A 10349-nucleotide genomic window follows, 5' to 3' on the forward strand; every position below is an offset into this window, starting at 1 on the left:
GTAAACCACAATGGCTTCCCTGGTGGCACAGTGGTTGAGAATCTGCCTGCCAATGCAGGGGACAGGGGTTCGAGCCCTGGTCTGGGAAGGTCCCACATGCCGCGGAGCAACTAGGCCCGTGAGCCACAACTGCTGAGCCTGCGCGTCTGGAGCCTGTGCTCCGCAACAAGAGAGGCCGCGATAGTGAGTGGCCCCCGCTTGCCACAACTAGAGAAAGCCCTCGCACAGAAACGAAGACCCAACACAGCCATAAATAAATAAATAAATAAATAAATAAAATTAAAAAAAAAAAAAGTAAACCACAAATTACTTTAAAAAGAAACAAAACCCGAACAGATTAATAACCAAAAGTAAAATGTAAAGATAATCATAGATTTACCACCCAAACCCAACCCATTTAAAAGGCAAGTTGTAATAAAGTATGTAGAAACAGATGATAATATAATTATAAAAACTATTCTGTTGCATAAAAATAGATGGAAAGCTTCCTAATCCATACTACAAGGCCAGGATAGTTTAATACCAAAACCATAGAAGTTAAACACACACATTCATGTATACACACAGAGGAGCATGGGCCAGAAAAATCCTAAAACTATGTTGGCTCATCAAATCCATCTGTGCATTAAAACAATAATATGTAATGGTTAAATGTCATTTATATCAAGAACTCAAGAATTAAAAAGCTCAAGAATAAATTTCAACAGATGTCAAAAATTACTCTAAAATATTAAAGAATAAAGAAAAATAAGAAAACTTTTTTGATCCAAAAAATAGAGCATTCACCCCAAACTGAGATCAGCCATCATAGTTAAAGATGAAATACTAGGAGCGCTTCCACAAAGACAAGAATGACACCTGCTTGCTACTATTAATTTTAAGAGTATTCATTGCATACTCTTGGAAATGCCGGTCATGTGAACACTAACATATACATAATTCTTAAATCAGGTGAAGGGTGGAGGATGGGGGGTAGAAAATGTTCCAAAAAATATTGCGGGTAAAGAGTGAAGCCCTTGAAACTGGAAGGATTATTTCATTCACAAGAAACTGAAAAAAGGCCAGTTACTCTGAAGGGTGTACAGCATTATTGTTAAGCAGTTTACAAATAAACAAAAGGCTCTCAACCAATATATGTTGACTTTTTGATGGAGACTTCATTTTCTTATATATTCTTTATTATCAATCTTAAAAACAGGAAAAGGTTTTTTTAGGATTAACTCCTGGTGGGAAGCCAGAGTTTAATTTTGTGCACCTAAATTAAGGAAAAAGACTGATTTATTTTTCTGCGAATGCAGACTCACAGAGAGGGATACGATGTAAGCATTTACATACTAGGATTACTGTGGCCAGTTGAGGAAAAATATGAAATGAAACAGCAAAGACACTAGGGGAAAAAAAAAATCACTCCTACTCCAGCTCCTTTAATCCGCCATCTTTTTGTTCTATTCCTGAAATTGGGAGTAACACCCACAAAACGCAAGGTGGCGCTGCAGGCTAAAAAGAGAACAAAATATTCGCATAAAGGATGTTGCAGATTCCAGTGTTAAGAGGAAAGCTGACCAGACTAGAAGAGTCGAGGAAAGGAAGCTGTGGTAATAGGTGTTGGGAGAAAGTGGGGATCCCTCCCCACAAGCATTGCTATTATCCAGCTCATTTCTAAGGATTTGGCTGATGCCATTTCTGAATTGCTCGAGGCAGAGAAAAAGTGTTTTTGGAAGACTGGTTAAACAAAGAATGGAGGCCAGCGTGGGGCGTGCTGTGCAGCAAAGGCAAGTACTATTTCTTTGTGTATTTCTGCGAGTGTCTTGGGCTGGCGGGGAACCGCTACTGTATTTTGTGGAAGAGGAAGCTGAAAAAGGCACCTTTCTGGCCAACCTAGCAAATGACCCGGGGTTGGGGGAACTATCAGCCCGGGGACCTAGAATCATTTCAGACCAGAACACAGGATTTTTACTACTCGATCCGCTTACTGGTGATTTATTTCTAAATGAGAAATTAGACCGACAGGAACTGTGTGGCCCCACAGAGCCTTGTGTGCTGCCTTTCCAGTTGTTACTGGAAAAGCCTCTTCAGATTTTCCGTGCTGAGTTATGGGTCAGAGACATCAACGATCATTCTCCAGTATTTCTAGATAGAGAGATTCCCTTGAAAATATTAGAAGGTACCACTCCAGGGGTGGCATTTCTCCTAGAAAGTGCACAGGATTCAGGTGTTGGAACCAACAACCTGAGAAACTACACCATCAGCCCCAATGCCTATTTCCACATTAATGTCTATGATAGTGGGGAGGGGATTATCTATCCTGAATTGGTGCTGGATAGACTGCTGGATCAAGAAGAGGTGCCTGAGCTCAGTTTACTCCTCACCGCCTTGGATGGTGGCTCTCCACCCAGCTCTGGAACTGCCCTGGTATGCATCCTGGTTTTGGACATCAATGACAACGCCAATGAATTTGTACAGTCTCTCTACAAGGTGCAGGTGCCTGAGGATAGCCTTGTTGGCTCTCTGGTTGTCACAGTGTCAGCTAGACATTTAGCTACCGGAGGTAACGGGGAAATAGTTTATGCATTTTTTTATGCTACTGAATGAATTCTCAAAACGTTTCAAATCAATCCAACATCTGGCAATCTTCATCTTAAAGCTGAATTGAACTATGAGGCAATGCAAACTTATACATTAACTATTCAGGCCAAAGATGGCAGAGGACTTTCTGGAAAATGTACGATGGTGGTTCAGGTAACAGATATAAATGACAATCCACCAGAACTACTCATGTCATCACTTACTACAGCAATTAAAGAAAACTCACCTGAGACACTCATAGCTGTTTTTAGGATTCGAGACAGAGATTCAGGGAACAATGCAAAGATGGTGTGCTCCATCCAAGACGATCTCCCCTTCGTCCTGAAGCCATCTGTAGAGAATTACTACACCCTGGTAACCGATAGCCCTCGGGACAGAGAGAAAAGAGCCGAGTACAACATCACCATCACCGTCACAGATATGGGAACCCCCAGCCTGAAAACCGAGCACAACATAACCGTGCTGGTGTCCGACGTCAACGATAACGCCCCCGCCTTCACCCAGACCTCCTACATCCTGTCCGTCCGCGAGAACAACAGCCCCGCCCTGCACATCGGCAGCGTCCGCGCCACAGACAGAGACGCGGGCGCCAACGCCCAGGTCACCTACTCGCTGCTGCCGCCCCTCGACGCGCACGTGCCCCTGGCCTCCCTGGTGTCCATCAACCCGGACAACGGCCACCTGTTCGCCCTGAGGTCCCTGGACTACGAGGCCCTGCGGGCGTTCGAGTTCCGCGTGGGCGCCGCCGACCGCGGCTCGCCCGCGCTCAGCAGCCAGGCGCTGGTGCGCGTGCTCGTGGCGGACGACAACGACAACGCGCCCTTCGTGCTGTACCCGCTGCAGAACGCCTCGGCGCCCTGCACCGAGCTGGTGCCCAGGGCGGCCGAGGCGGGCTACCTGGTGACCAAGGTGGTGGCGGTGGACGGCGACTCGGGCCAGAACGCCTGGCTCTCGTACCAGCTGCTCAAGGCCACGGAGCCCGGGCTGTTCGGCGTGTGGGCGCACAACGGCGAGGTGCGCACAGCCCGGCTGCTGAGCGAGCGCGACGCGGCCAAGCACAGGCTGGTGGTGCTGGTCAAGGACAACGGCGAGCCGCCGCTGTCGGCCAGCGTCACGCTGCACGTGCTGCTGGTGGACGGCTTCTCGCAGCCCTACCTGCCGGCCCCGGAAGCGGAAGCGGCGGAAGCGGCGGCCGCGGCGCCGGCCGCCCCTCTCACCGTCTACCTGGTGGTCGCCTTGGCGTCGGTGTCGTCGCTCTTCCTCTTCTCGGTGCTGGTGTTCGTCGCGGTGCGGCTGTGCAGGAGGGGCGGGGCGGCCTCGGTGGGTCGCTGCTCGGTGCCCGAGGGCCCCTTTCCGGGCCACCTGGTGGACGTCAGCGGCACGGGGACCCTGTCCCAGAGCTACCAGTATAAGGTGTGTCTGCGGGGAGGTACTGGGACCAGCGAGTTCAAGTTCCTGAAGCCGATTATCACCAATCTCGCATCCCAGAGCATAGGCAGGAAAAGTGGAAGAATATCCCTCATATCAGAATGATTTGGGTTTCTGGTAAAGAATGAAAAATAAATGCCGGTGTTATATCTGTGACTATATTCCTGTTAAGAAATTTATCTCGATTTACCTGTAGAGGAGTGCTTTCACATCACTGCAAGTATTCTTAAGGTCATAGAATAAATTTCTTTACACAGAAAAGGATTCCGCTTCAGCCCCAAGAACACTCCACAAAGCATGGATTGTTTATTGTCACCTTTTGTCTCAATTATGCTTTGTGTGCAGTCTATTACATGACAAACCTTGTTTGAGATGTTTTTAAATTGGAATTCACTGTCTTCAAATATTATTGCTAGTTTTATTTTCTAAGTTGATTAGAGTGCTCTACAAGTATACCTACGCTAACTTTTTAAAAAAGCACTTACTATGCATCATACACTATTTTAACACTTTTAATTTTACAAGTAATCCTATGACGGGAGGTATTTTAGATATGAGCTAATAGATGTTCATAGACGTTCAGTGAGTTCACTAAGGTCACCAACTAATAAATGGCAGAGCTAAGCATCTCTCCTAAATCTTCTGATTCTGGGGCCTTGCTGTGATGCTATACTGTTTTCTCTTGTTAGATATCACCTGGCAAGTTTCTCCCTAATTAAGGAGAAATCTTTTTCTCATACTCATATTCCTGTTCAGTGTTTTGTATATTTGCAAAGAATAAGATATGTATTTGTGGTTTTATTTTCTTATAAACTAATAATCCAGTTTTTCTGGATCAATTATTCAACTATTATTTTTAAAGCTCTGATCTATCCAAATCGCAAGTAAAAAAAATTGAAAGATCAATCTGTGCTTTCTCCTTGTTATCTGAATATGTGACCTTCATTTCACAGAAAAGATTAATGACCATGAATAGAAATATTACATAATTTTGATCGCTTCATTTGTTTATTTTCCTCACATTGCAGAAAATTTCCTACAGTAGTCCCTACCTTTTTAACACGTTTTTCTCCTTTAATTTGAAAGTTTATTTTTTTAAGTTTCTATTCAATATACTTCAGTGCTGAATCGGAAAAGTATAAGAAAAAGAATACTTTTAAATATGTCATATTAAAGAGAAACAAATTATCATTGAATTACTTAAAGATTCTGGAGAGTTAAGGAGAAGCTTTGTTATAATAATCTGTAACTGCTTTTTCTTTAACAGTTATCCAGATCATTTTTGCAGAGCTGTATTCTGAATATATCATAAGCTAGTGCTGATAACTCTTAAAATAGTAATATTACTGTGCATTACTAATGGGATAGTCTAACGACAAAAAAAAAAAAAAGAACCTCACAGCATTAAAATCTTAAGTTGTTTCCATAGCGTCAGGATAAAATTTAGTTTTTCAAGCAAATCAATGGCATGGAAAAGGGGAGGAGGGAATCTTACACAATGAGAGAAATTAAGACATACCAACCAAATGCAATGGATAGTGGATCTTGTTTAATCTTGATTCAAACAATCATAACAACTTTGAAATAACTGGAAAAATCTGAATATAGATGGGATATTAAACAATATTAACTTAATTTCTTAGGTGTGGTAAGGGCATTGTAGTGGGGTTTTTTTAAGACATTGAAAGTTAGAGATTTATAACGAAGTTTTATGGGTAAAAATTTAGTTTGGGATGTGAAAATGTTGGGGAGATAGGGTAAACAATTGTGGCAAAATATTGATAATTGTTCTAGCTAGTTATGAGTACCTGGGGGTTCATAGTACTATTGCCCTTCATTATGGGGTTTGAAAATTTTCAAAATAAAAGGTTTTTAAAAATTGACACTGTAAGAAGAGACGAGAACACCCTTCTGAGATACAGAATCATCGCTACCATCACAGATTATACATGTATTAGAGAGATTCTCCAACCTTTCCGGTTTCATCGTTTGATATGATAACTTCATTCTGAAATAATGCTGCTCATGAATTCTTCTACCACGTGAATCTTGGGGGGTTTTCTAGTCATGACAATGGATTAATGCAAACTGAGCTACCTGATGGCATCACATTACATGCCTGGTGTGTGTGTGTGTGTGTGAGGTTAATCTCTTTCTGCCTCAGTTTCCCCATCTGTAAGGTGAGGAACTCACAGCAGCCCTATGTAGTAAGTACCATTAATATCGCCACCTTAGACAGATGAGAAAACTGAGGCAGAGGTTAATTAACGTGTCCAAGGTTCACAGCTACTAATTATTCCCATAGTTCATGGCAATAAAAGTATATAATTCTGAAAGTTTTCTATGTTATTATATATATTTAAATATATATATTTAAATTTCTGCATATAGTCTTTCTTCTCAGGCAAACTGTTACATAAATATTTTCTTTTTGCTCCAAACTCAATTAGCATTATTCAAAGTAGTCTCTACTAATATCATTTCTCCTGTATGGCCCTCAGACAATTGCCTCAACCTTAGGGTTCAGAGATAGTAAAAATAGTATTGTAACCTTACATAGCTCGGTGATACGTACTGGCAAGAGTTGGGAACATTGGGGAGTTCCCTGGTGGTCCCGGGTTCAGTCCCTGGTCGGGGAACTGAGATCCTGCAAGCCACGATGCTCAGCCAAAATTAAAAAAAAAAAAAAAAGAGCTGGGAACATTGCATCCATTTTCAACCAAGAAAATGTAAGATCCTCTGAGGACGCGTGGTGGCGCTGCACGATAAGGTACAAACCGGAACCGCAGCTGCGTCTCCATTAACAGGCAAAACTCAACAGCAGAGCCTGGAAGCCCACGGGAAGCTTGGATGCCACAGGAGGAGGACTGGGTCCTCTGTAAAGGACTACTCACTGGAATATTTCTGAAGTACCTTGTGGAATAACTACAGTCTCAGAAACGTACTGAGGCCTTTACAGCTCAGCGGAACCACCCTCGCCAGAGGCTATACCGAGCAAGAACAATGGAGGCCAGCAGGAAGCTCATTTGCAGACAAAGGCAAGTCTTTTTCTTCTTTTTCTTCTTGGGCTTAGCTCAGGCGGGCTCTGAATTTAGGCGTTATTCTGTGGTGGAGGAAACTGAGGGGAGCTCTTTTGTAACCAATTTAGCAAAAGACCTGGGTCTGGGGCAGGGGGAACTCTCCAGGCGGGGAGCTAGGGTCATTTCCAAAGGAAACAAACTGTATTTGCAGCTCGATCAGGAGACTGGGGATTTACTGCTAAATGAGAAACTGGACCGCGAAGAACTGTGTGGTCAGACAGAGCCCTGTATGCTGCGTTTCCAGGTGTTGCTAGAGAATCCCTTAGAGTTTTTTCAAGCTGAGCTACAGGTAATAGACATAAATGACCATGCTCCGGTGTTCATGGACAGAGATATGTTGCTAAAAATATCAGAAAGCAGTCCTCCTGGGACTAAGTTTCCTCTGAAGAACGCTCAGGACATGGATGTAGGCCGAAACAATATTGAAAACTATATAATCAGTCCCAACTCCTATTTTCGGGTCCTCACCCGCAAACGCAGCGATGGCAGGAAATATCCGGAACTTGTGCTGGACAAACTGCTGGATCGGGAGGAGGAACCTGAGCTCAGGTTAACCCTCACTGCTCAGGATGGCGGTTCTCCACCCCGGTTTGGCACCGCTCAGGTCTACATCGAAGTCGTGGACATCAACGATAATGCCCCTGAATTTGAGCCGCCTTTCTATAGGGTGCAGATCCCCGAGGACAGTCCCATAGGCTACCTGATTGTCAAAGTCTCTGCTACGGATATAGACATAGGAGTCAATAGAGAGATTTCCTATTCACTTTTCCAGGCTTCAGAAGAGATTAGCAAAACCTTTGAGATCAACGCCATGACGGGAGAAATTCGACTGAAAAAACAACTTGATTTCGAAACAACTCAGTCTTATGAGGTCAATATCGAGGCCAGAGATACTGGAAGTCTTTCTGGGAAATGCACCGTTCTGACTCAAGTCATGGATGTGAACGACAATGCTCCAGAAGTCACCATGTCTGCACTTACCAGGCAGATCCCCGAGAACTCGCCTGAGACTGTGGTTGCAGTTTTCAGTGTTTCAGATCTTGATTCTGAAGAGAATGGGAAAATAAGTTGCTACATTCAGGACGATCTACCTTTTCTCCTTAAATCTTCCATGGAAAACTTTTATACCCTAGTAACAGAGAGACCGCTAGACAGAGAGACCAGAGCAGAATACAACGTCACCATCACCGTCACAGATATGGGAACCCCCAGGCTGAAAACCGAGCACAACATAACCGTGCTGGTGTCCGACGTCAACGACAACGCCCCCGCCTTCACCCAGACCTCCTACACCCTGTCCGTCCGCGAGAACAACAGCCCCGCCCTGCACATCGGCAGCGTCCGCGCCACAGACAGAGACGCGGGCGCCAACGCCCAGGTCACCTACTCGCTGCTGCCGCCCCTCGACGCGCACGTGCCCCTGGCCTCCCTGGTGTCCATCAACCCGGACAACGGCCACCTGTTCGCCCTGAGGTCCCTGGACTACGAGGCCCTGCGGGCGTTCGAGTTCCGCGTGGGCGCCGCCGACCGCGGCTCGCCCGCGCTCAGCAGCCAGGCGCTGGTGCGCGTGCTCGTGGCGGACGACAACGACAACGCGCCCTTCGTGCTGTACCCGCTGCAGAACGCCTCGGCGCCCTGCACCGAGCTGGTGCCCAGGGCGGCCGAGGCGGGCTACCTGGTGACCAAGGTGGTGGCGGTGGACGGCGACTCGGGCCAGAACGCCTGGCTCTCGTACCAGCTGCTCAAGGCCACGGAGCCCGGGCTGTTCGGCGTGTGGGCGCACAACGGCGAGGTGCGCACAGCCCGGCTGCTGAGCGAGCGCGACGCGGCCAAGCACAGGCTGGTGGTGCTCGTCAAGGACAACGGCGAGCCGCCGCTGTCGGCCAGCGTCACGCTGCACGTGCTGCTGGTGGACGGCTTCTCGCAGCCCTACCTGCCGGCCCCGGAAGCGGAAGCGGCGGAAGCGGCGGCCGCGGCGCCGGCCGCCCCTCTCACCGTCTACCTGGTGGTCGCCTTGGCGTCGGTGTCGTCGCTCTTCCTCTTCTCGGTGCTGGTGTTCGTCGCGGTGCGGCTGTGCAGGAGGGGCGGGGCGGCCTCGGTGGGTCGCTGCTCGGTGCCCGAGGGCCCCTTTCCGGGCCACCTGGTGGACGTCAGCGGCACGGGGACCCTGTCCCAGAGCTACCAGTACGAGGTGTGTCTGAAGGGGGGCTCTGGGACCAGCGAGTTCAAGTTTCTGAAGCCAATTGTGACCAATTTTCAGGGCCATTCCCCTGCCCCAGATATAGAAGAAACCCCCAACTTTAGGAAAGATTTTGGTTTCAGTATTCAGTGACAGTAATTGTTTTTCACGTTCCATATATTTTAAATTGATGATACTTCAAGGTGATGGTTTTTCTGGCAACCTATCATGAACTTTTAAACTACACTAAACTTGCTTGCAAATTTTGTTTTAAAGAATGGTATCTTTTCTTCATTACTGTAAGAAGATTAATGGTCCTAAATCTTGCCTCTCAAAACACTGTTGAAGTCAATAAATGTACAAGTCCTTTCTGGCATAGCTTAGAAATGTGTTAGATAAAAAAACAGTGGGAAATTAATTCTATATAATTAGTTATATTTCCTTGAGTTTTTCTTATTAGTTTTTAAACCATTAAGTACATAAGAGCAGTACTGCACTAACACACTGAAGCATGCCCAATCAGGAAGGAGAGAGAACTGGTACAGTGAGAATCTGGTTCTTACTTTATTCTGCTCTCATAGCACTTTAATCTTATTTTCTCTTATTAATTGTGCTTCCTTTCATTAATATACCAGTGTTATTTTTAATATAGTTATTGTAATTGCTTTCCATTTAGTTTCACTAGTGTAAAAGGGGAGAAAAAGCTACACTGTGTTTATCCAGTGTGATGAAAGGGCATAGTAGGAAATTGGCTTTTCCCACTTGAGAAACATTGGTCATCTTGTCACAGAAAATGCAGTAGCTGTCCAATCTCCGTTCATCTTTTCTTCTTTGGTAACACACTCCAAATTTCATTTAGAGCATTAGTGTGCTTAGTCAAAAGAACATGTTTTCCCAGGCTCCTTGGCAGCTAAAATGGGATATTTGACTACATGTATATGCAAATGTTGTTAGAGACTTCCAAGAAGGCCATTAAAAGGGAGGTGACTCATCTAGGAAGGGGTCCCTTTTTGTCCTTCTCTAACTGCTTCTTGCTGCTTGGAATGTGGGAGTCTTGGTTGGAACACAATCAGTCA

General features: G+C 45.6%; 2 protein-coding genes across 2 annotated transcripts; both read left to right on the forward strand.

Moving 5' to 3' along the window:
• The first annotated feature begins 1675 nt into the window (after window positions 1-1675).
• On the forward strand, window positions 1676-4152 carry PCDHB7 (protocadherin beta 7). Its single transcript, XM_061188270.1, is given in 1 exon segment — window positions 1676-4152. A coding segment is annotated over 1 exon segment (2382 nt). The 5' UTR covers window positions 1676-1737; the 3' UTR covers window positions 4120-4152.
• Window positions 4153-6836: 2684 nt separating this feature from the next.
• PCDHB8 (protocadherin beta 8) lies at window positions 6837-9528 on the forward strand. Its single transcript, XM_061189716.1, has one exon. It carries the CDS (start codon window positions 7018-7020, stop codon window positions 9424-9426), a length of 2409 nt encoding a protein of 802 aa, XP_061045699.1. The 5' UTR covers window positions 6837-7017; the 3' UTR covers window positions 9427-9528.
• The last annotated feature ends 821 nt before the right edge of the window (window positions 9529-10349 follow it).

Source organism: Eubalaena glacialis, chromosome 4, assembly GCF_028564815.1.
Source record: "Eubalaena glacialis isolate mEubGla1 chromosome 4, mEubGla1.1.hap2.+ XY, whole genome shotgun sequence".
Lineage (NCBI taxonomy): Eukaryota > Metazoa > Chordata > Mammalia > Artiodactyla > Balaenidae > Eubalaena > Eubalaena glacialis.